At 39.3% G+C, this 26377-nt stretch overlaps 1 protein-coding gene and 1 long non-coding RNA gene across 12 annotated transcripts in view; one reads left to right on the top strand and one right to left on the bottom strand.

Annotated features, from left to right (window-relative positions):
• LOC309474430 (endonuclease V-like) overlaps window positions 1–26377 on the top strand; it is a 370440-nt gene that overhangs the window by 120150 nt on the left and 223913 nt on the right. For all 11 annotated transcript variants that reach the window (XR_014197285.1, XR_014197286.1, XR_014197287.1 and 8 more), the window contains exon 2: window positions 18796–18967. Coding sequence is in view for 8 of the 11 variants with exons in the window: in XM_082137015.1 (XP_081993141.1) it covers window positions 18796–18967 (172 nt within the window). In the remaining 3 variants the exon portion in view is untranslated. The remainder of the gene's footprint in view (window positions 1–18795; window positions 18968–26377) is intronic.
• Window positions 1–26377, bottom strand: part of LOC309474473 — an 84669-nt gene that overhangs the window by 51783 nt on the left and 6509 nt on the right. The gene's annotated exons all lie outside the window — the stretch shown is intronic.

The following is a 26377-nucleotide window of genomic DNA, read 5'->3' as shown; positions in this document are numbered from 1 at the left end:
TTTAAAGATCTCAACCAGCTGATTAAGAATATCACTCAGTTCCACCCGAACTCCATGGAGGGCCAAGACATTGAAGCCCACATCCGAGATATCAACTTCCACCTAGAGGTGAGACCTCATGTGACTGACAGAGACAGGTTCTACCTCCTCCGATCCACATCCAGTCCAGAGGTAAGAAGCTTCCTAGACCGACAACCTGCTCATGTAATGTCAAACTACCAGCTACTATGTGAGACACTGATAAAAGAATTCACAGGCCCAGAGTCAGAACATGGTGTGTTAATCGCCTTGGAAACCAAACAAGGTCGACACGAGACTCCCCAAGCCTACTACCACCGTTTTCGACAAGCCTTCTTTGGTGCACATAACTCACCTGAACATGAAGAGGATGTGAACTTCAAAACCCTCTTCCTGAGAAACCTGCACCCCGGATTAAGTCATCATCTTGGTCTCGAGGCCTGCGCAGACACAATGACAATCCAACAGCTACGTGACCTGACACACAAGGCCCACATCAAACAAAAGATGTCCTCAAAGAAAGGTTTGAAAACATCCACAGTTTCAAACTCCTTCAGCCAAGACACAAGCCTTGCACTGGAAGACAACCAGTGGCATGACAACACCACAGTTCTTCGTAAGAAGCACAGAGAACATGACTCCCATGCTGATGACAGATACCACACCAGCCGCATGGAAAAGACATGGGACCAGCCACGCTTCTCAAGTAACCCGCCTCGGCACCACTCAGTTAAGCACAGCACTGAGTATGCCCAAGAACCAGACAGTTTACCCTCAAAAGACATGGAGCAACTAATGAGGCGACTGGAAGTGTTCCTAGAAAACAGGCTGAACACGGAAGACCACTGATTCATCTGATACACCTTCATAAGGAAGATGACAACCACTTGTTCTACAACAACACAGAACAAAGTGGTCTCTCACAGTCAACCACTGACAAACACCCAGAGGTACCAGGAAACACCATCCTGGCTACCCATCACTCATAAAGAAACCACCAAACGAGCTCCAAACTCAAGAACCGTATGTGTGCTACAGCAACAACAGTAAGCACAGAAGGTCAGAAAGTCTGTCACAACCAGAAGGCATCATCGGAGGAATGCAACAACGGAGACCAAGTTTTGCACCACAGCTTCACGCAGCCATGCCAAACTGCCTCCCAATGTCTGCCAGAGAACTTCCTGCCTTACTGGTTTGACCCCCAGCAGATCACAGAAGACCCCTTTTCCAAGGCAAAGAGGCAACAAGCTCATCAAAGCTAAGCCATCAAGCAAAGGGGGGAGCGAAACAGACTGAAACAGATCTGACCATACATACATACATACATGCATACATGCATACACACATAAATGCTCTACACAACACCCCTAACATACTCACTAACATACAGAAGTTAACCGCCTCTACTGTGCAAAACATGCAACAAACATGTTTTCCCCCACAGGTAGAAACTAACTTCAGAAACTAGCTTAACAACTTAGCTACACTTACCATAGGAAACATGGTAACTAACTACCCATCCAACAAGTACACCTGAGAACAACTCTCATTACATCATGATCCCTGACACCTTAGCTGTGCAACGGTAGTTACAAGTCATATCCGGAGGAACACTCAACTGCTTTGTTTTGTTTTACCTCTTCCTTCCTTCCTTTCCTTCTTTTATTAGGTAAAATGCCTGTCCGCCCCATAAGGGTCATAGGTCACAATAATAGGATTGACACACCACGCCTAATATTTGTAAGTCACCTCAAAACGAATGTGAGCCAGAGAACTCCCTGCATCATTCGTATCACAAATTGAAAGGTAAATTGGTCTAAACCTAGAACAATTTAGAAGAGAATAAATCAAACAAATCAAACTTAGTCACAAAATTGATTAATCACCGTCCCAAAACAAATTAGGATAACGGTCCTAAAATTGAACTAAACTTTATTCAACGTGATTAACTATATTGAGAGAGTGAACCTGTTTATGCCTAGGTAATCTAATGCCCTGCACCAGTAAAGTGACCAGTCATGGAGGTGTTGTCTTGTTGTTTGCTGTGTTGTTTGCTTCCTCTACCCATTTCTCCAGCGTTCACCGATGTCTTCTACTCAACACATCGTCGACCGAAGGGGGGATATGTAGCGACAATGGGTATGAACCAATACGCAGACTAATCTTCGTCCAGAATATTAATTCAAACTCTCTGTGAACAAAGAGGAAGATTTGGTCAGGACTTCTCCATCCTCATCAATCTTGTCATGGGGTCCAGGCGCCAACCAGTCGGGCTATTTAAAAGAGCCCCCAGCACTAACACATAACTGGTCAATGACTAGCTTTGTTGCCAAATTACTGATTGGTTAAGAGCTATAAATCACCCAGGCTCCAGAGAGTCTGTAACCAAAGACTTTTATTGGTTAACTGAAGGCAGAACTGGTCAACTTTGATAGTTTGCAAGACGGATCGATACCAGCAGATGTTGTTTTCCCCCACAACATTCCTGACCCCTTCCCCCTTAAGACCTCTGAACGAACAAACAGAGTCCGTTTCTCTCTAAACCAGAAAACTGAGATTTTTCCTACAGTATACATAAAACTCATTCAAGAACAATTTTCAATGGACTTACAATCAAACATCATGCAACTACATAACTCTATTTTGTGTCTGCAACTTATATGTGTGTTTAATATGCTTAGATACCCTATAACTCATGTAATGTTATAACTATTAGAAGTATGAATGAAAGTGTGTACTGTTTCATATCAATGCTATCTTACGAACACAACTAGCAAGATGACTTGATTGAAATCTGTGTAAAATGTTTCGTATTCTTATAATACTGATCATGTCTAAACTGTGGCATCTGTTCTCTCTGTTAGCAAGAAAACCTCCCAGATAAGATAATTTACGATCAGAACTGAAAAGAACGCCACCTCCTAAAGTTAGCCAGTGTCTAATTGGCCAGAACTCATCCTTGGAGGTCGGACAACTTTGAGTTTAAAATCTTAGACCCAAAACAAAGTTCTCTCTCTTAACTCTTCTCTTAAAGCCCATGTTGCAGGTTTTTTTACATTTTTTTTATTAATATAACCTTGTATGAAAATACCATATGAAAAGTAAATGCAGGATTAAAAATTGTTTTGCAAGACATAAGGGCACAAATTTAATAGAAAACGTGACAGTTTCCTTGACCGTGTTGAAAAAACGCTTTTTTTCACCATCGCGTCATATGACGCCACATGAGGTAGTCGTTTGGCTCTGCGTTCGCGCTCAGTGCAGAGATAGGTTGGTATTCAGTTGGAGCGGTCATGATTCAGTGTGTTTTCGGTGCTTATTGTATTTCAATTAATCATCGTCGTGGTAAATGATTGTGAATTATGGCCTGTCAGGACATCGAGTCCACAGGTTTCCGAATAAAAGGACGGTGCGATCTTCCGTGCCTGTGTGCGTTTTGTGCCGGGTAAGAGACGGGACTTCACTTCTGCTTCTGCTTTGAAAAACGCGGTAGTGTGTAGCGTTCACCATAGACCGGATGATTATAATCCCGGCGATATGTGGACACTGTCCCGGCTCCTTCATCGGGTCGCCCGCGGTGACGGTCCGCCATCAGCATGTGGTTCGGCCGCCGGCGGGAAACATGACGCTCACGGATCCGTCAGACATTGTACATCTGTTTTACACAATGTGCCTTGTCTTAATTTAATTAATTAACATATCCTACATAAACTTGTAATGTACTGCATTTATGTGTTTGTTATTAGTCTGCAGAAGACACTATTATTATTATAAATATAATATATTATGTTCTATAATTCATTTTCAATCTGTAAAAACCGACTTTAATGTTTGTGTTGGCTGTTTCTACATATAAAGTTTTTGTACAGTAAGACAGTTGTGATTGTGATCATTTTTTTTATTCATCGTCACCAAATGGGTCAATTCAAAGCCTTTATAAAGTCCCCCTTCCTCTGGAAACTGTCTCCTAATGGCTGACACACATAACACATGCAGGTAAGGGTCTAAGTACTAGCTTTGCTATTGCCTGATACATGATGATAATAATCTGGACAGTATTATGATCTGAGCATAGTGTTGTACATATCGTCGGCTAACGTGAATACATCTATAAGCTAACACTGTTCTCTCGCCCTGTTCTCCTCACACCACAACTCACAGTTGTTCTGTCTAACCCTGGCCTGTCCTTCTCACTTGGCTTCATTTCAGGCTCATAATTATATGATATCATCATATATATGAATTATATATACGTTATATATATATATATATATATATATATATATATCATACGACATACGAGTAAACATTTAGACTACAATTCCCCCAGCTTTCCGAGCTGTCATGGCGATCCATTGCTTTCCTATTGTTTACTTTGACCGCTCTACCTCATGTTACGTCACTTCCGGTTCGGCGGTTTTCAAATGCGGAAGTAAAAATTTCTCACAAAAACGACTCCAGAAGCCTAAATAGCGTTTTATAAGTATATGTTTATATTTAAATATAGTTCCTACATAATTTTTCTATACATTGGCTTACTGGGTACTCTAACCTGCAACATGGGCTTTAACTCTCTCGGCTCTCTAACTCTAGCTCTCTGGGTTCACCCCCAAGAAACGCTCTGCTACCACTCTCAAGAGAGATGGGCAGAAAAAGGATGAAGATCTCAATCAGACGAGTAACCATGTAAACGCAGAGACAAAGAACCCAAATTAAGATCAGAAGAACGGGTTCAACAGCTTTATTCAAGCCATCTTACTACTCTCGTCTAAGTTGTCTTTTCTTTTCTAAAGTTTTCCTTTAGTTTCCGTTGAGAGTCTCGGTTTTTAAGTTAAGTTTTGCTGCAAAGTTTCGGTCCACGATTCATGGCTGCAACGCACGCTTTCAACTTCAAAGACTTTTCAACCATCCGACATCAACGCCACAGACATTTATCCAAGCACGAGGAGGCCAGCCGACGAACGGACCGGGAAAACCCCTTTCACGCAACAAAAGGGAATCCCCAAAGCAAAGACCAGCAAGTATAGTACCTCCAGACTAAAAGCTGAACTGGTGTAGTAGGCTACTGATATAAATTTAATAACCTGTCTAAGAAACGATAGAAGGGTTAAATTAATGATTTGATGGTTCGTTCCAGGTCATGGCTTATAAGTGCATAAACTTGAGATTTCATCATCTCACTCTTAAACTCACTCTTGACACTTAATCTTTCCTTACTCTTTTTCCTTCTGCAACTCGTATGAATGTGTGTGTGTGTGTGTGTGTGTTTGTGTTAGATATTAGCTTTTATGTTAGTATATAATCAATAAAGTATTGTTTGTATTTGAACAGAGAGATTACTTGTGTTAATTTGTTTAATACATTTTATTGTCTTGAACTTCGATCTAAGCTACCGATGCTTTTACCCGTGATTATTTCTTATTTAATTGTTAGCTGGGGATTAATTCTTTCTTGGCCAGGAAGATATTATATTTCCTAGAGTTAATAACTGTTTATGCTTTCTGTTCATGGGATGAACTGATAGACTAATCATACAATTGATTCTGCTACAGTAAATTCTGAAAATAATTTAAAATAATTAAAATATTAATTATTGATCATAATCCGTTATGAATAATAATTAATTATATTTATACGTGGGCGTATAAACGCTGCATAATATAATATAATCAGCATGATAACAGCTGATATAATCATCTATACCTCAAAATGTAAAATTCAATCTACTTTATATAGGATTGCATTGGAACCTAGATTTAACATTTTATAAATTTGTAATACAACATGGGCTATTTAGGGTTGTTTGAAAAACGCGTTCTCTGGAATTTGATATATTCCTCTTAGGGATTTCATCCAATCGCCACCAAACTCGGTCAGCATTAAAGCAAGACATTAAGGTTGGTAAATTGTGAGCGGATTTTTGATATCTCGAAAGGTTTAGCTGTGGCGTTGAAATTAATTTATGGGGATAAAAGGGAAACAGAAAGTGTGTTATAACTTCTGCGTCCGTTAACTGATTTGGATGAAACTTCAGCTGTGTGTTAGTTGTAGGAGGCTGATCAAATAGATGTGACTATTGTGAGTCAAAGTTTTAGCCCCACCAACTGGCAGCAGGAAGTGTATCACTTTTCAAAATGCTTTGAAATCACTCTCTTATTTTTACCCGATTTGGTTCAAACTTCATCAGTATAATGTCAAAACACAGCAGCTATAGACCTGTGAAAGGATTCTTGATATCTTAAATACTTTTGCATAGGAACGTCAAACTTTAATAACATTCTTGGGTGTTTTTGAGGCTCTTACCATGCTTCAAATTGCATGGAACTCGACACACATGTCAGAGATGTCAGCCCCATTAGACATGGGCAAAGCCTTAGAAACGGGCGGGGAGTAGGGGCTCTTTTGATAAAAGTGGGGTGCTTAGTTTTACCTACATTCACCAGACTCGGTACACATACTGATCTCATCGAGCCGGACAACTTTCTAATTTACAGTTATTAGTTCCGACCAAAAGGAAGTCTGCTAATTTGGTTTGAATGTGCATTTAAAAAAAAAATCAGGCTCTGACTTTTTAAGCACACCTCTTAGCGGATTCATGCAATCACCACCAAACTCGGTCAACATTGAAACAAAGACACTGAAGATGCTAAATTACTAACGATTATAGGATATCTCAGATGGTGTTGCTATGGTGAGGGATTAAAGTAAGGACAAAAAAATGGAAGTGTCTCATACGTCGTAAAATCATAGTTTGATTTAAATTAAATTAAGATGGCATATTTGGTAATTGAACCTGAATGAATTTAAAATGTACTGTATTTCAGATCAATGTATTTGTTTTCTTTACAATTTTGTATTTTAAGATTAATTCATGACACTAAACAAGGTTCTCCTCTGAATCATACACAATTTAATTCTATATAAAATAATACTTACATTAGAAAAAAACACATTTGAGTTTTTTTGTTTTTTTCAATCAATGTAGTATGTGTAACTTACAGATGGCAGCATACAGATGGTACCCAACCAGAATGCCTATTACCGCCGCGAGAAAATAAACCAGCCGCAATTCAAAGTCGTTCCCGAAATGACCGCCAGGTGGCGCAAAGGGACATTGTGCAAAACAGCAGCAATTGCCGTATTTTAAAATGTAAGTTGGTTAAATATAAAACCCTAAGCCTAATAGGCATATTTTTCATATATATAAATAGGCCTATTAGGCTACAACAGAATAGAACCAAAGATAGAATCAATTTTAGAACTGAAAAAATAGAATCAAAAGTTAAAAATAGAGACGATATTAGGAGCAATGACGCTGAATATTTTTACTATTCTATTGAGGAATTAGATAAATGAAGAGCTCTCATGAGCGATACAATTGCATAGTAATTTATAGTGATTTCAAAAGCAGTCCTTAAAAAAAAAAACTACATGGAGTAGTGTGGCATAATTTTTGAGAGATTACGCGGAATGCGTTTTAGTTAAGATCCTGGTTTCAATGCCCTTAATGTATATAGGCTAGGCTACTGCTTTAAAAAATGTCACAACGTGTTTTGAGATTGTTTTGAATTAAACATTGAAGTTTAAAATGTAGTGTTTTGGCACACCAGGCCGAGTGGCGTTACGCATTGTTCAAAAATCAGGTTTTATTCTGGCATGTTGAATTGGCGTTAGAATTTTTTTTAGATTTATTAGATTTAGATTTTAGATTTCGTTAGATTTATTTTTCTCATAACAGCTAAAATAACTTAATATACGCCTTGTCTTAATATGACCTTCTTAATATAGGCAATAGGCATATAATAGCCTATATAATAAATTAGCAAAACTTGGCCACTAAATATTTAATTTTTAATTATCACAATTAAAGTTTTAATTTTATTAAATTGAACAAGCGCAACAATCAGCATTTAATCAAATATTCTAAAAGATGTATTATTAATAATAATGTTATTTCAACATATCTCGTTTTTTCGACATAATATGTGTGCGTGCAACAAGCAAGATGTGTATTTGTAAATCCGGTGATGCGTGCATTGATTTTTATCAATAAACTAGTGTTTTCTGACAGTGTCGACTGCAAAGATGAAGTTGATGATCGCCATATTTGTAGTGAACGCACCTAGAGAGAAATGCACATAAAGACATAATCAGAGCGTAGCCTTTTTCTTTTCGTTTTGAATTATTTAGTTTGAAGACATTTCAAGCTTTGTGTATTTTATGTATTTATCATGTCTGTGTGAGGCATACGCTGAGTTTCGTTAAGTTAGGAGGATGAGATGCGCTCCAGCTGACGTGCAATGCAAGTGACCGTGCGGGCGCCTCCATGATTAGTGTCTGTTATATTTGCTTCTCTTACTTATTAAATCCAGGCAATTGGTTGATGAAAAATTGATTAAAATTAAGATACAATTTATAGAAAACGAAATTCACTTTAAAGAAAGGTTTTCTACCAAACAAAACTTAATGAAGTGGTCAAAATCATGTCTGACCCACTCCATATCCATCTCTCGATATAACGCATCCTATCTTACTCGTGCTGTTCACTTTTCATATTCAACATAGATGGAAAAAAATAACATTATAATATTTTAACAAATATCATACTAAATGAGCTTATTTAATGTCTACAACAGTATAGTAGGCCTATAGACTCTATTTGTACAAATTGCTGCACATTAATTTAATTTAATGAAACCTTGTAGTTAAACGAATTCACACTGTAGACTGTGTACAGTTGAGACACCTTAAATAACTTGCGTTCGCAGCAAGCACAATTGTGATTTTTGCTGTGCACTTGCATATTAGTGTCAGCTGGGAAGGAAATATAGAGACCAGACCTCTTGGAACTTTAATTGAATACATAGCGTTGGTAAAGCATACTGAAATTACATCCCTACACATTTATTAGGCCCTACTGAAAATAAATGTATCGAATTTAAGCAAAGTAGCCTAAATGTTAAGACTGTAAGCCCTTTGCTTTTTTACGTAGCCTATAAAGGACTCTTATAGCCGACTTTGTGTTAATTTAATTTGTAGAGGATTTTTTAACTCAAACATTAACACTGAAATAAATGAAACTAAATTATTGTAAATTAATTCAAACATTGACTTGCTATTATTTAACATATGCCAGTAAGCAGCATTTGGATTTTGCGTTATGTATGATATTTAAGAATGAAATACAGTAGTCCCGCGTTGTTGTGGTCAGCATAGGTTTCTTTAATGAATGAAATATAAAAATACAACACATTTCAATAGAAAAATATTGAAAACAATTCAATAGGCCTATTTTACATTTCTACATTCCAGTAGAACCCCCTACGGCTGTACCACCGCCGGCAAAACCTTCTGAAGGTGATCGATGTAGTTACTGCACGCTGTTTTTGTCAGGCGATCTCTCCAGAAAGTCACTATGGCCTGAAGAATGTCTCCAGAAAGTCACTATGGCCTTTGGCTTGCTCAGTTGGGGATATTTTGGGGATATTTAATTTAATTTTATCAATCAATAAATTCCTCTTGAAACAAACTTTGTTGTATTATTTTAATTTAATACTGTGAAGCTGCTTTGATACAATCTGTATTGTGAAAAGCGCTATACAAATAAACTTGACTTGACTTGACTTGACTTGAAGAAGCTCGTCTTTGTTCCATGGCTTAGCCTCACGTCTGACGAACTCTTTTAGTGCGAACCAAACCAAGCCAAACCAGTTCGATTGGGTTGAGATCTGGTGATCTGCGGGCAAGGTACAAGTCAGAGGATATTTGTCTTGTGCACATTTCATAGAAAAGTTAATCTAAAATAACTCAGGATGTTAGAAACATACTCTGCAGGGGTTTTCACCCAGTTGATCCCCGCCTCGGCAATACACTGTCTCGATGCTGCATGTTTTGGGTCATTGTCTGTGTTATAGAAATGGCAAAATGTCACAAGCTCGTTATTATTTTTTACTTTGGAAGAAGCGATGAGGTCCTTCGAATGTTTTCTGAATGTATGGCGCCAACGCAGATTTTATTATGCTGTCTTGATAATAGTAACGGTCCATAATTCCTGTAAAATTTAGTGTATTAATAAACAATTCAGCTAAATTGTGAAGAAAAAAATCAGTTGTGCTATAGGCTAGGCTATAACTCACCTTCGAATACAACTATTGGTCCTGGTCCCTGACGGGATATGGCCCCCCAAACATGAAGTTTAATGGGATGCTTGGCCTTAGGTTTTGCGATGTGCCGACCCTTTTTCTTGTAGCACATCAAAGCAAATCGCTCCAAAGCAACAGTTGTTTCGTCTGCAAAGATTACGTTGTCAAAGGTCTCTTTGTCAGCCATCCACTGCTGAACTTGGCTAATACGCAGTGTCTTGTTGTTATCCCGGATCATAGGGTCTGTACTGTAATTAAATAAACAGCATTATTACAATAATAAAACCAATTACTCTGTTAAACTATACATTTGCAATATAGCCTACAGCTACTAATAGTCACTTACCGGGCTTTTCCATAAGTCCATCCAAGTTTCTTTATGGACCTTCTGATCGTGCTGATTGATACTTTTAACTGCATTCGGGACTGAAGCTCTTTTTGAATTTTTTTTGGAGACTGTTCATCGTCCTCATGTAGTATTTCTTCAATGCATTGAAGTACCGCACTATACAAATAAGAATTACATTTTATGCGATGTCAGCTTAATGTAGATTTTATATGAAACAAAAATGAATATGATAATAGCTTAATGTAGATTTTATCTGAAACAAAAATTAATAGGATAATAGCCTACCTGGTAACTTTCAACACAGTTGGTTATAGCCTAAAAAGAGACCGCCCCTGTCATTTATTATGTTTTAATTTCCTGGATTTGTGTTAATAGGGCGATTAAATGGCGATTTGTGAGCTAATGTTAAGCGATTAAAACGTAATGGCCTAAAGTAGAGGTGTTTGTTTAACAGTTATGCAACTATCTAGCTATTAAATAGGCTATAAAGCAAACATGATTGCAATAACAACCCAAATCATGCTAATGATCAGTTAATTTCCCAGGTACTGTATAGGCTATTATGCACTTTGAAATAATGGTTCTTATATGGCTCTTTGTCTGGCTGAATGGTTCCATGACAACCCTGTAAATGTACATGTAAAATGTACATGTTTTGTATTTTGTAATGTATCATGAGCTATTAGTCATACAATTGGTGGTCTTTTCCCCCTTTTTAATTTAACAAGAATAATTAGCGAGTGGGGCTGATGTATCTCCAATTGACTAAAATATGAATTACATTCCTTTGTGTAACATAAGATGCGATATGGCCCTGAATGTGTTTTTTGAAATCATGAAAAGTGTTGGCGTTGCCGCTATCAGTTCAGTGGCAATGGCTCATCATCACAGACGAGCGCCTCACAGATGGGGTAAAATCACAATACCAAATGCACACTGTCCCTGTTCGTGAAAAAAGTGTGTATCAAATGCACGCGAAAACTGCGTCATATGCACGTTAAAACTCATTTTCGCGTATAAATTGCACGATAAACACAATGCGTGCAATCACACACACTTAAAACACACATTTTACGCACATTTTACGCCATTGAGTGCATGTCACACATTAGGAAAGAAGACTTTTGAAATATGTACGTTAATATTAATGTTAGTAGGCCTATATATGGTGATCCTTCATCCATGTGCTTCCAATGAAGCATGCTTGGGAGCTCAGTTGTGAGTCGGAACCCGAACAGTATTTGTAGCCAATGCGACATCTAGTGTATATAGCTACTGTATACCCGCCCGCGCTCTCAGATCACTTGAACGCAGCTGTGTTAAAGAGGTAAAAACGATATAAATACTGTTCGTTTTCTCACACAAACCGCTAGTTTCGTGTCTTGGGCCATCAATGTGTACTTACGATGGGGAATTGTTTAATTTGGACGATGGGGAATTGTTTTAATTTGGATTCTGTGCATGCTCTTTGAGACAGTGACCATCGACCTGCATTATATGACTGACAGACAAGAACGGGTTGACCTAAAAATATCAAAATTGAAACTACTGCGGAAAAAAAGACACCTACATCTTGGATGCCCTTGAGGTAAGCTAAAACATACCAAAATTTTATTTCAAAGTGAACTATCCCTTTAACGTGTGTCTACTTTGTTTAAATTTAATGAATTTGAATTCGTTTAAACGGACAGTATGGAATTTTTCGCCACTAGGGGTCGCTAACCTATTTACAATAACAAAGGCGTAGTTTGATGACGCAACATTTGCTAAGAATTATGGATCTTGTCGTCAACGTCAAGCCGACCGATCTAATAATGTTTATGGATGACTGAATACATCGATGCTTTTATCATGACTGTGATATGAAGCAGTTCGGGATTGCTAAGAGACAGGTATCAGCTCCACACGCGACGCGAGTCCCGCGGATATAAAAGGAATATGGACATTTCATTCTACCGAACTACACGCAGAATTACTACTCACAGGTCAGTTTATTAGACAAAACAGCGCTGTTTCACTTGGTCTAACATTACACTAGCACACTAAACTGCATTTGAATGTGTTGAAATGTATGTGTTAGTTTGTCTGTATGAGACTAGCAGTAAGCTAGATCAACATTAGAATAACATACAGATCATATTCTAACATTTTATCATTGTTGAACTATATAACATTGATTAGTTTTATGTAAATGTGCTCACCTGTTTAATAAAGTAACGTTACATGTAGGAGCGGTCGAAGTCTCGGACGTGGAGCTCTCGTTTATATACTGTCTATGGGAGCTCTAGGCATCTCGAAAACACCGCGCTGATATTGATTCTCGTTTTAGTTCTCCTTTTGTATCCAAAGTCTGCTTGCCATGGTCCATAATGTTTGAACGAAACAACAACAGCGTGCAAATAGACATTGCGAACTACAAAGTTGTCCGCGTCAGTCGCTTTGTTTGGTTACTATCAGAGGGCTCTGGTTCATAGCTCTGGTTGCTATGACAATACGAGCGGAAACCAGGGACAACGCGGATATGACGCCATTGATGGCGACAAAACGGAAATAAAGAAACGGGACGTTTCTTGAATTAAATTACAAATTTCTCCTGGTTTGAAAGTTGTTGGAAACAGTCAGGATAATGTAAGTACACAACTAAAAAAAATATATAACATAGATATAGTGATTTTTGCTATTTTTAAAGCAAAAAAGATACATATTGTGCCTTTAACCACAATATTTATCTTGAATTTATCTGTGACCTCAGCTCAGATTACTGCCGCGGCAGATTACGTCATAAAGAGAAACTGACACTTTTCAAAGTCTGTGATTACAGCGCCACTCAGCGGTAAAAGGCAGCAAATACACATCCCAATTTTGCCGCCACGGGAACGGCGATGTATTTTTATTTTTAGACGTTCACATAAAGGTCTAAAAACGCGTGGAAAGCGCGACTGTGCCGCTGTGTCCTTCTTTTCCAAAGCGCTTGCGCTCTGTGGCGTCTGTCGTTGCTATGCAACCATGAACTGCACACTCCACATCATGTTGTCTGAAGGTGCGTTCCATTCGACCGTAAGTGGACTGTGAAGTTAAAGATGGCGCGATCACCACAACGTTGCCCAACATCAAATGGCAAACGTAATGAAAGCAGAACGAAACTGCGCTACTCATTTTTTTGTGCTTCACGGACCGTTTATCAGTTTGGAGTCGGACCAATGTCAGTGCAGCGCGAGCCGATCTTGATCAAGCGACACTGTTACTACACAGCGCTAAGAGATCCAGTAAAGAAAGCATTTGACCATTTGAATTCGCCACAGAAATAATAACATCGCTGCGAGATCTAGTGAGAAGGTCTTATTAATGGATCAAACAGCGCTGACGTGGAAACCAGGAGAAACATGCATGAATTAACTAGTTATAGGCTTTAAGTCCATAGATCAGCAACATTCACCATGGATTTAATGTAGTAACACTAACTGTATCCATGGAAGTTTGGCAGGAATAGTAAAATGCTTTCAAGTAGGTCACACATCTTTTACCATCACTCAAATATTAGGCTATCATATTTAAATGTTATTTTTAATGTGATGATCAAAACATTATTTGTTCATCCTTTAAACATTACCCCCATTTATAAAACTAAAAGTTTCAAGATGTAGGAAAACTAACACTTATTTAAAAAAAAATTTTAATCAAGGAAATTTATCTGTTATTTCTTTCTTCTTCTGTATCGAACGTGTAACGTGACACCAACCGAACCGTTACACCCCTACTTATTACAGATTTTGATCTACCTCAAAGTTTGCCTTGATTGTTCTACGTTTACACTTTTACATAGCACACATTTTGTAACATTTTATTGAAGTTCAAGAGTTCCTTTAACACTTACTCTTTTATCTTAATATAAGACATAAAGAAGATATGTTTTGCTAAAACTAATATAATTGGTTGTTTGCCATAATAATGTGGATAAAAAAAACAAAAAAAACAGGGGTTTAAATTCAAACTTTTCTACTTGTCAAAAAAAAAAAAAAAAAAAATTATAAAAAATGTCCATAATTATCATACCGAACGATATGAAACATATCGTGATATATTTTTTGGCTATATTGCACAGCCCTAAGTTTAATTATTAATAAACAATTAAAATGCCTCCTTGTTACTTTTTTTTTCACATTTATTATCATTAGACTACTTTTACCAGTGCTTTGCGGCAAGCTTTATGCATGTGCTTGAGCGCGGAATAGGCTGTATTCCTCCATGCACCCAGTATTGAAGCAGCCTAATTAAATTAATGTGTGCGATTAGTCGACTAATTAATTGCTTAATGACCATTAGTCGACTAGAAAAATCTTTAGTCTGGGGCAACTCTAATTAGTTGTTAAACTAATAAACTATATAAGATAAAATAAAATAAAGATGAAATTAAGATGTTAACCATATGTCTCTATCTATAGCATTGCTTTTTCCCTTTCACCTCCACACAAAGGACTGTTTTTAAGGTGACAATCTGTTAAAAATATGAAGATTGTACTGTGTCTTGAAGATTGTTGAATTGTATCTTCTATTATAAAGATGAAGATTGACATTTCGTTAATAAAAAAAAAAAAGAAGCACTTTAATGTTATAAAAAATTAACAACTTGTTGTGTTAGATGTGTTTTGACTACTTTTTACTAGGAGCAAGAGAAAGAGCTAAAATAATGAGGTTAAAGACAGAAAAATTCATTTCCGCAATGAAAAATGTTATGCATGTACAGTACATTTCATGTAAGTTAAATTATATTACATTTGGAATGACTCCACAATTATCAACAAAGAAAAATAAACCAATTCTATGCTTTACAAGCACAAGTTTTCACAGTTCTATGACAATGAATAATTTATCTAAATCTAAATACCAAGATTCTAATTAATTGAAGACAGAACTTTTTTTGTACTCCACCCTGGATATAAACCAAAATTAGTTGAGAAATGTAAAAATGTTGTTGGGCTTTTTTTCTAGAAAAAAACTCACCATTTTCTTGCATTTGTTTAAAGGCCTGCCATATGGTGGACAGACTTGTTGGAAGTATCGAAGAGTCTTTGTATTTATATGTCTATTATTAACCTGCCTGTGAAGCTCAGAAAAAACTTTAAATTAAACATTCATTATACCAGTGGTTCCCAAACTTTTTGAAAGCATGGCACCCCTTTGTAGTGTTTTTTTTTTCCACGGCACCCTAACCCAATTAAACTAAACAGACATATGTGCATACATATATACAATTATATCCAGATGAGCAAACAACCAATGAAGCATAAACAGCAGCATGAATTTATTATGAATGCATTACAACAGACATAATATGAGGCGAAACAACCCCTTCAGATGAATCATCAGTCCATTAATAACTGGACACACGTCAACAGACTGATTTTAACCAATAAGGCTACTGTATGTGAGAATCATTGGAATAAAACAGATTTAAAGATACTTAACTCTTTAAATAATAATAAACAACTCCAAATATTTTTGCATATGTTGGTGTTTTGATATGATTTTAAAATATGCTGTAAACAGGGTTAGCCTATTATAGGTTTTGCATTTTTTCATTAGTTTTTATTTTTATTTCGTTTTGACTTTTTGTTTTCAAATTCAGTTTAGTTTTAATTAGTTTTTAAAGTGGGTTTGCTAGTTTAGTTTAGTTTTTAGTTTTTGAAAATGCTTAGTTTTCGTTGAGTTTTTATTAGTTTTAGTCTTTTTTTTTGTGTGTAATTTGGGTTATTTGTCAGGGGCAAGATTCAAAAAGACATAATGACATAACATTATTTAATATTTGAATCACAGCTTATATAGTGTTTTGACATCGACAACCACAACCAAAAAGTGCATTTTTCCTCAAACTTGCGACTAGTTAACCTTCCAAAGAAGGCGCAATCGCTTCTCGGGTCGACAATAACACACTGACAAAATTATATTCAGAATTTAAAATATTTTTATACCACTTTTTAATGTGTGATTGTGTAAAGGTGTTCACGAGATAGAGAGACCAACCTTTCGCGAACTTGCTTTCAACGTTGAACGAACACTCGTTCTCATGGAGACGCGGTGTGCACGGAGGGGAGGAGGTGTGTGTGTGTGTGTGTGCGCGCGTACCGTGCGCATGTGAGAGACGCATGAGTGACAGAGAGAGCAGGGAAAGGAAATGCAGCTGAACGAATACGCTGCTTTTTAAATAGCGTTTTTTCCCACCTAGTTTTCGTTTTTTCGTTAACGATTATAACCTTGGCTGTAAAAGGTTATTATATGGTACGATAGTTATTTTAGGCTGTTTAAATTGGAAAATAAAGCTGAGATTCTGCGGCACCCCTAGCCAGTTGTCACGGCACCCACTTTGGGAACCACTGCATTATACTATTAGGGCTGTTAAATGATTGATTCTGATTGGTTCATGAATGTTCTAAGGCAGGGCTATTCAATTGGCGGCCCGCCAATCATCTCCATCCGCCCCAAGGGACCCCAACCTCCCTCCTTTCTTTTTTTTCCTGGCAGTGCGGCTAAATTTGGTTTAAATGCGCGTGGCGGTGGCAGTGGCGTCGGCAGCTGTACGGTTATACCAGGCGGGTAATCCATCGACCGGAAGTTGAAGCCGGCCGCGTGCCGCCATCTTGTAGCAGAACTTCACTTGCGTTAGCATTCCATTGACTCCCATTCATTTTGGCGTCACTTTGACAGCGAATAACTTTACATCTGAGGCGTTTAAAGCCCATAGATATATTATACTGTCAAAATAATTAATCAGAATACTTACTCCTGCTCACTCACGCCAAAGAACTCTTTGCTGAAGCTCGCCGTCTCTGCAAGATTAACGTTGGCAGTTTGCACGCACAGCTACTAGAAGATTTACATCTGTCAGACAGGTTGCTCAAGTCATCAAGCTTAGTTTGAGTCTGCGCGTCAGGAACGGAAGTGCTAAAAAATCGCTAAAAAAAAGGGCTTCACTGGTCTCAATTGAGTTGCAATGAGATGGCTCTGTCCACTTCTTATACTGTCTATGGGTTACACGCACTGTGCGTAACATGAGCGCTCCGACTGACCTGAGAAACATTTCCGTGCAAATATTTCAGCAGTTATGTGTGTCCTGAATTTCTGTCGGCTGAACCAGCGATACCAGTCATTTGTGAATTAATTTGATTCGATTCTTTTCTTTCCATGAACTGGCCAAACGCGCTTGCATAATGGTCTGAAACTATTCGGGTTCATTCGGACCGCTCTGTCACTAGCTGCGTTTACATGGACACTTATAATCGGATTGACGGCTCAATCGGACTAAAAAACCTTCATGTAAACACCTTAATCGATCCGATTGAGCTCGATCCGAATGAAATTTCGATCGGATTGAAAGGGGTGGTTTATTCCTTTTGTAATCCGATTGAGAGAACATGTAAACACTTGATCGGATTGAAAATCGAAACTGAAAGGACTGCGCATGTGCAACATTCCCAACACGAAGCTAGAAGACTTTAAATCCCTAAGCACCACCCTTATAAACATTTACCATGAATGTACTGTAGTAATTTACCATGGTTTGTGCAGAAATGTGGAATATTTATATTGAATACTATGTTATAGTCATTTATATTGCATTAGATTTATTAGGTGGGTACTAGGAATATATAATTAATTGTATGTATAGTTTTTACCTGTTTAGGCTTTTTGTTTTTTTTGTTTTTTTGTACAGTGGTAGTGAGTGAGTAGCCATGCATGGTTACCAAGCCAAACCAAGCCATGCACCTGTGGTTACCAAGTCTCACTGTCAGAATATTTTAATTTAAGCCTATAATAATAATAAATAAAGTAATTCCAATCGCTGTGATCTTGTATAATTCATATTTGTACATAGCTGTAAATAAGTTATTTATTATGGTCTTATAAATCTGCATACTGTTGGGCAGGCTACCACATTTTCAAGTAAATACAATACTTTTTTTTTTAGGTTTACTTTAGCTTATTTATTGATACTGTTATGTTTCAATAAGTAATAAATAATTTTTCAATAAATAAGCTAAACCCACCGGCCCTTCTCAACTTTTCGATTTAATAATCCGGCCCTCGAATTAAGCTCGAATAGCCATGTTCTAAGGTATTAGAAAAATTGTTTTAAAAAGAAATAAAGCACAGCTCACTTCGCTTCGTGGCTGCATTACCACCTCTAGTGTGCATTATTTTTCTTAGATTTAAACGGCCCAGTGTCAATTATTCCTTACACAATATTTGTTTAAATATCTCTACAATGTATGTGTATTTGTGTGTGTGAAGGGAGCAGGCACGCCTTAGGGAGAGTGTGAAGGAGGAGGACACAGAGGATTGGCAGAGGAGTCCAGACTTCAGTGGGCTGGAGCGAGTGGGAGGAGTCGATCTGTCATTCATTAAGGACAATGATATCAATGCCTGTGCTCATCTTGTGGTGCTCACATACCCACATATGAAGGTACATATTTTCAATCCACATTGCTCCAAGCCTCCAACTGTAAAATTCTTAGCAATTGCCCATTGTTGACATTTACAAGCATGGCCATATGGATGGTTTTAGAAATACAGAGGTCAAAAAACTGAGCAAGCTTTCTGTATTTCTAAAACCCTCCATTCTACTTGGGGGTTCTATTGATCTACATGTGCATTTTAAGACATCTTGGGCCTGTACCATGATGGTAGTTCAACAAACTCAGGGTTACGGGATTAGTTTCGAGTTGACATAACCAAACCAATCCAACCAGGCTTTGTTGGTACCATGATGCTGATCATCAACTTTCTCTGTCAACTCAGGCTTTGATCCTGAGTTTAGGAGTTTAGGTGTGACATCAGTAGCGAACAGCCAATCACATGCTGAGAAAGAGTGAAACTGCGATTCATTTTTTTGCAAGAGAAGCAGCGCAATTCACTTCTCTCTTCTGCAGAATATTACGAGATTGAAAAATATGACTAATTTAAACAAATTTGCACAGCAAGAAGAAAATAGCTGTCTCTGAAAGAGGACAACTAAAATAAAAAGTCTTGCTATATCAGTGCAAGTAAAAGCTGTGAAGTTAGTTTATACAGTTGATAATGGTATAGAGAGAATTGAACATTTAAGTCAAGTCAAGTCACCTTTATTTATATAGTGCTTTTTACAATAGAGATTGTATCAAAGCAGCTTCACAGTGATAACATGAAAATAATACAACAAAGTTTGTTTATAGAATAAAATTGTGTCATCGTCCACCTTAAGTAAGGCAGATCAATAATATTGTTGAATATTAAATGTCACCAACTAAGCAAGTCAAAAGCCAAGGCAACAGTGGCAAGGAACCAAAACTCCATCAGGTGACAGAATGGAGAAGAAAACCTTGGGAGAACCCAGGCTCAGTTGGGGGCCAGTTCTCCTCTGTGTCATGGATGGGTCCAGGTGCAGGTCCACCATCTGATCTGGATACGGCTGGGATCCAGCTGACTTCAGTAAACAGGGAGGGACTGGTTGACACTTCAGGACTGCGTTGTCATCATGTCCAGGCGCAGGTCCTTCATCGGATCTGGATATGGCCTGGATCTGGTGGACTGCGTTAAACCTCGGATAAACAGAGTGTCTAATATTAGCGTAGACGCCATCCTTATTATGATGTAACAAGTACATCAGGATTTATGGGGGGTGTTCCCGGTTCCGGCTGACCTAAAATATGCAGCCTAACATTGAATTATAAAAGTCTATAATGTGTTATGTGTATGCTAGGTCAAAGAGATGTGTTTTTAGTCTAGATTTGAACTGACAGAGTGTGTCTGCTTCCCGGACAATGTTAGGAAGATTGTTCCAAAGTTTTGGTGCTAAATAGGAAAAGGATCTACCGCCTGCAGTCGATTTTGATATTCTAGGTATTATCAACTGGGCAGAATTTTGAGATCGCAATAGACGTGAAGGACTATAATGCGTTAAGAGCTTGCTCAAGTACTGTGGACCTAAACCATTAAGTGCTTTGTCACAGGGTAAGCCTGTGACTATGCATGGACTGAACACGCGCACACACACACACACACACATTTCATACATACACCGGCGTCATGTTAACACGGTCTGTTTGCCGGCACTGACAATCATGTATACACGGACTTGTGTAGAATTTGATGTTATTGTATGTTTAAAGGTGTGTTGTGGTGTATTATGTCCTGTATGTTGATATTACCTGGTTTACGCGAGATATATGGGGAATCAGTGGCTGTAACATCAGCGCATATAACATGATAGGATTGTTGTCTTATGTACAGAAATAAATCACCCCACCATTATTATTTGATTTATATAGTTTATTAAGTACAGTGTTAAGAGTGATACAAATATACTTACAACATTTAACGAGTCATTTGCCAAACCTGTTCAGTTAAAAATCCGGTCTAGTTATACATGGTGTTCGCGCCATCTTGGTAGCGCGTGCGTCCGGGTGTGTGACGTCACCGGGGGTTCCATCCGTCATAGCTGTACAAAAGAAATGTTTTAGGAGTTATTTGTTTTATTATTTGTGTGTACATAATGTGTGTGTTATGTGTGTATCTGCAGATATAAGTTATTGTATTTATTATTGTTATTATTATATGTATATGTGATTTATGTGAAACATAGTTACCTTTCAAATGGTATGTCCCGGACCAGGGGAGGAGTTAGGCCTATAAAAAGGCTCCAGAAATTTAGCATGGAGTTGGGGAAGTGCTGTTTGTGTCGTGCGATTGCACGTACAGCGTCTCATTGTGTGGCAAATAAAAAAAAAAGCTCTCTTGAACTTGACCAATGGCTTCCTCTGTCACTTTGGGCCTCCATCCGCTACTGCTATCGTAACAGTTGGTGTCAGAAGTGAAGGAAACAAATAGCGGTAAAAGTGACAGTGAATCAAAATGCCACCGAAGACCAGGGGTCAGGTGACTACAGATGTGGAAACGGAAGATGAAGGTGCAGTGGGTGGCGTTCCAGAGGAAAGTTTCCAACCTGCTGAGGTTCCAACCACCACAGGTGATGCAGCTGTGACAGCCCTGGCAGGGATGTTTCAGGCCTTCCTGCAGTACCAGAAGGAGAGGGATGAGAGGCAAGAGAAAGAGTCAGCTCGACGGGAGCAGCAATATAAGGTCCTCAATCATCAGGTTACGCAGATACAGATGGATGTGGAGCGTACCAGGCATAGAGCTACCTGTTCAGATCAGCCAGTTACACGAGTGCTGGATCATGTGCCTCCATTGCCAAAGCTACAAGACAGTGATGATGTTGAACATTTTCTGACTACGTTCGAGAGACTGGCAGAGGTGTACAGGTGGCCAAAGGAGGACTGGGCTGTTCATCTGATTCCTTTGCTCACTGGAAAAGCGAGAAGTGCTTTTGTCGCCATGGCGCCTGCCTTTACCTCTGACTATGATAGAGTGAAAGAGGTAATTCTCAAGAAGTATGAGATTAGTCAAAAGACTTATAGACTGAGATTTCGTTCATTGAACACAGCCTTTGATGAGTCCCCGACGGAGTTGTATATCCGCTTAAAGGACTTGTTCTCAAAGTGGGTCCAGCTGGAGGTGAGCAGCAAGACAGAAGTGATGGAGACCTTGGTGTTGGAGCAGTATATGAAGGTGCTGTATCCAGAGGTGAGGACTTGGGTGAAGGAGAGAAACCCCAGCACTGGAGGAGAAGCAGCCAACCTGGTAGAATCCTATCTAGCAGCGAGGAAAGGATCTTCTGGGACCTTTCGGTATTCTGGTATCTTTCCGGCAGCAAGAGGTAAGTCTGTGGGGTCAGGGGGTAGTTCGTTCTCTCAAAGTCAAGCCCAAATTTTGAAAACCACTCACCTGAAGCCCACACTACCGGTAGCCACACGCCAGACTTTGTCTAAAGACGATATAGTATGTTACAATTGTGCAGAGGTAGGGCATACTAGTCCACATTGCCCTTTGAGAAAACCTAAATCTGCTAGATTGTGTTATGTGCCCCAATCCAGTCCTAAGGTAGTAGTTAAGCCAGATAAGGAACCCATCATTTCAGTGTTGTTGAATGGTAAGCCACTAACAGCGTTGGTAGACACAGGTTGTGTACGTACTCTAGTACAGTCACAGTATATAGCCAGAGAGTCATGGACTGAGGAGACTGTAACAGTTTGTTGTGTACATGGAGACAAGTCAGAATTGCATACCGCTGAGGTGTATTTGGAGGTTAACAATCAGCTATTTTTGATGAATGTAGGTGTTGCCACAAATCTGCCATATCCAGTGTTGCTAGGGACTGATATGCCCATATTAGCAGACTTAGTGCAGGAGACAGCTTGGTGTGGAGTAGTTACTCGAGCGCAGGCTCAAAAGTTCACCCAGGTGTCCCAATCTCAAGATTCTGTAGATAGCACCCTTCAAGAGATGGTATTTTTTATAGAGGAAAGTTTAGGTGAAGAAGGGTTGTCCGAGGAAGATAGATTGGACAGACGCAGAAAAAGGATTGCAGACTTGATGGATAGCACAGAACAGACAAAGTATGAGTGGGATGAACCTGAGATTGGTGAGTCAGATTTGGCCATACCCAGTGAACTAGGGCAGCTTCAGAAAGAGGATGTCACCTTGTCTGCATGCTTTGAGAAAGTTGGCAAAGATGAGACTGTGTGTTCATTTTATGGCGAGAGGTTCCTGGTGAAACAAGGTCTTCTTTACAGACAGAGTGAAGAAGGCACACAGTTAGTGGTACCCAAAGCACAGCGCAGGAAGGTGTTAGAACTCAGCCATTCTATTCCCTGGGCAGGTCATATGGGATTCATGAAAACGTTAATGAGAATTTCCAAACGATTTTATTGGCCCGGTATGTATAGCGAAGTGAAGGAATATTGCAAGACTTGTCCTGAGTGTCAGTTGACAGTTGGCAGAACACCTGCAAAGGCACCTCTTATTCCGATACCTGCAGTTGATACACCTTTTGAGAGGATAGGGGTTGACATTGTCGGACCTGTAGAGAGAAGTCAAAAAGGGAACCGGTTTATTCTGGTAATTTGTGATTATGCAACCAGATACCCAGAGGCCTACCCCTTGAGAGAGGTCACTTCAAAACAGATTGCATCCGCACTTTTAAACTTTTTCTCGCATGTAGGAATCCCTAAAGAAGTGTTAACTGACCAAGGTCCCAATTTCATGAGTCGCACCCTGCAGCAGGTCTATCAGTTACTGGGCATTAAGAGAGTTCGAACTACTCCATATCACCCCCAGACTGATGGTCTGGTAGAAAGATTTAATCAGACCTTAAAAGGCATGTTGAAGAAGTTTGTGTCTGAAACCGGAAAAGACTGGGACAAGTGGCTGCCTTACCTTTTGTTTGCTTACCGTGAAGTTCCCCAAGCATCCACTGGGTTTTCTCCTTTCGAGTTACTTTTTGCTCATCAGGTTCGAGGTCCATTGGATGTCTTGAGAGACAGTTGGGAAGCTAGTGGCAAGCTACCCAAGAAAAACATCCTTTCTTACATCCTCAAAATGAGAGAACAGTTACAACTGGCATCTACCCGAGCACGAGAGAACTTGCAACAGGCACAAGTGAAGCAGAAGGTATGGTACGACCAGAAGGCCAGGGCCCGAACATTTCAATCAGGAGAGCAAGTTTTATTGCTGCTACCGACATCAGAGAACAAACTGTTGGCCAAATGGCAAGGTCCTTACCAGGTGAGGAAAAAAGTTGGTCCTGTCACGTATGAAATCGAAATGCCATCTAGAAATAAACCTTTGCAAACTTTCCACGTCAATATGTTGAAGAAGTGGCACAGTCCGTCTTCACTGCCAGAACCAGCAGGGGCAGCCGTGAAAGAGCTCTTGGTGAGGGCAGTGCTGGAGGAGGACGAAGTAGAGGAGCAGTACTTACCTGTTCATCAAAGTGAGTGCCCTTTAAATCTTCAGCATCTGACAACTGAACAAAGAAATCAACTTCAAGAATGCATACCTGACAAACTGTTCCTGGACACACCTGGGAAAACAGACCTAGTACAACATTACATCTACTTGAAGGATTTGAAACCGATCCGACAACCAGTTTACCGAGTTCCAGAAAGGCTGTTGCCCATCATGAAGCAAGAATTGGAGATGATGCAGAAACTGAAGGTTATAGAACCATCGTTCAGTGAGTGGAATAACCCCATCGTGCTAGTACCTAAGAAAGATGGGTCCATCAGATTCTGTTTGGACTTCAGGAAACTCAACTCAGTGAGCAAATTTGATCCTTACCCTATGCCCAGAGTGGACGATTTGATTGAGAAACTTGGTAGTGCAAAGTATCTTACAACTCTTGATCTGTGCAAAGGCTATTGGCAAGTGCCCTTAAGTCCAGATAGCAAAGAACTTACAGCATTCAAGACACCGTTTGGGCACTATCAATTCCGGGTCCTTCCTTTTGGGCTGCATGGGGCACCTGCGACCTTTCAGAGGATGATTGATCAGATCCTTCGGGGAACTGAGAATTTCGCAGCAGCATATTTGGATGACATCATTATTTATAGTAGGACATGGCAGAGTCATCTGGAACATCTCAAGGAAGTGTTAACCCGAATAAAGAATGCTGGACTTACCATTCGCTCAGACAAGTGCACTATAGCTAAGACGGAGACCTGCTACCTTGGTCATGTGCTGGGGCATGGAATCATACGCCCTCAGGTTGGGAAGGTTGAGGCCATTAAACAGGCTGAGCGGCCTGTAACAAAGAAACAGGTGCGATCCTTCCTTGGCCTGGTGGGGTGGTATAGACGCTTCATCCCAAACTTCTCTGCGAGGGCCGTAGCCCTTACTGAGCTGACAAAAAAGAACAAACCTAATAAGCTTAATTGGACGACAGATTGTGACCGTGCTTTCATGGATTTGAAGGATGCTTTGTGCAAACAGTCGGTGTTGCAAAGTCCAGATTTTGAACAACCCTTTACAGTTCAGACTGACGCTTCACAATTTGGCCTTGGGGCTGTGCTTTTACAGGGAGAGCAAGGGCACTTGAGACCCATTGCTTTTATCAGCAGAAAACTCCTTCCACGAGAAACACGGTATTCAACCGTAGAGAAGGAGTGCCTAGCTGTCAAATGGGCCTTAGACTCTTTCAGGTATTACCTCATGGGTAGGAAGTTTAAGTTAGAGACTGATCATCGGGCACTGGTGTGGCTTGGCCGAATGAAGGACACAAATGCCCGTATAACACGGTGGTTCCTGGCTGTGCAGCCATTCGATTTTGAAGTTTTGTATCGGACTGGCCCTGAGAACTGCACGGCAGATTTCCTCTCCAGGACACCACGAGTGGTGTCTAGGGAAGGGGGAGGAAATGTCACAGGGTAAGCCTGTGACTATGCATGGACTGAACATGCGCACACACACACACACATTTCATACATACACCGGCGTCATGTTAACACGGTCTGTTTGCCGGCACTGACAATCATGTATACACGGACTTGTGTAGAATTTGATGTTATTGTATGTTTAAAGGTGTGTTGTGGTGTATTATGTCCTGTATGTTGATATTACCTGGTTTACGCGAGATATATGGGGAATCAGTGGCTGTAACATCAGCGCATATAACATGATAGGATTGTTGTCTTATGTACAGAAATAAATCACCCCACCATTATTATTTGATTTATATAGTTTATTAAGTACAGTGTTAAGAGTGATACAAATATACTTACAACATTTAACGAGTCATTTGCCAAACCTGTTCAGTTAAAAATCCGGTCTAGTTATACATGGTGTTCGCGCCATCTTGGTAGCGCTTGCGTCCGGGTGTGTGACGTCACCGGGGGTTCCATCCGTCATAGCTGTACAAAAGAAATGTTTTAGGAGTTATTTGTTTTATTATTTGTGTGTACATAATGTGTGTGTTATGTGTGTATCTGCAGATATAAGT

This window comes from Leuciscus leuciscus (assembly GCF_965113295.1).
Source record: "Leuciscus leuciscus genome assembly, chromosome: 14".
Lineage (NCBI taxonomy): Eukaryota > Metazoa > Chordata > Actinopteri > Cypriniformes > Leuciscidae > Leuciscus > Leuciscus leuciscus.
This window is presented reverse-complemented; position numbering and strand designations above follow the sequence as displayed.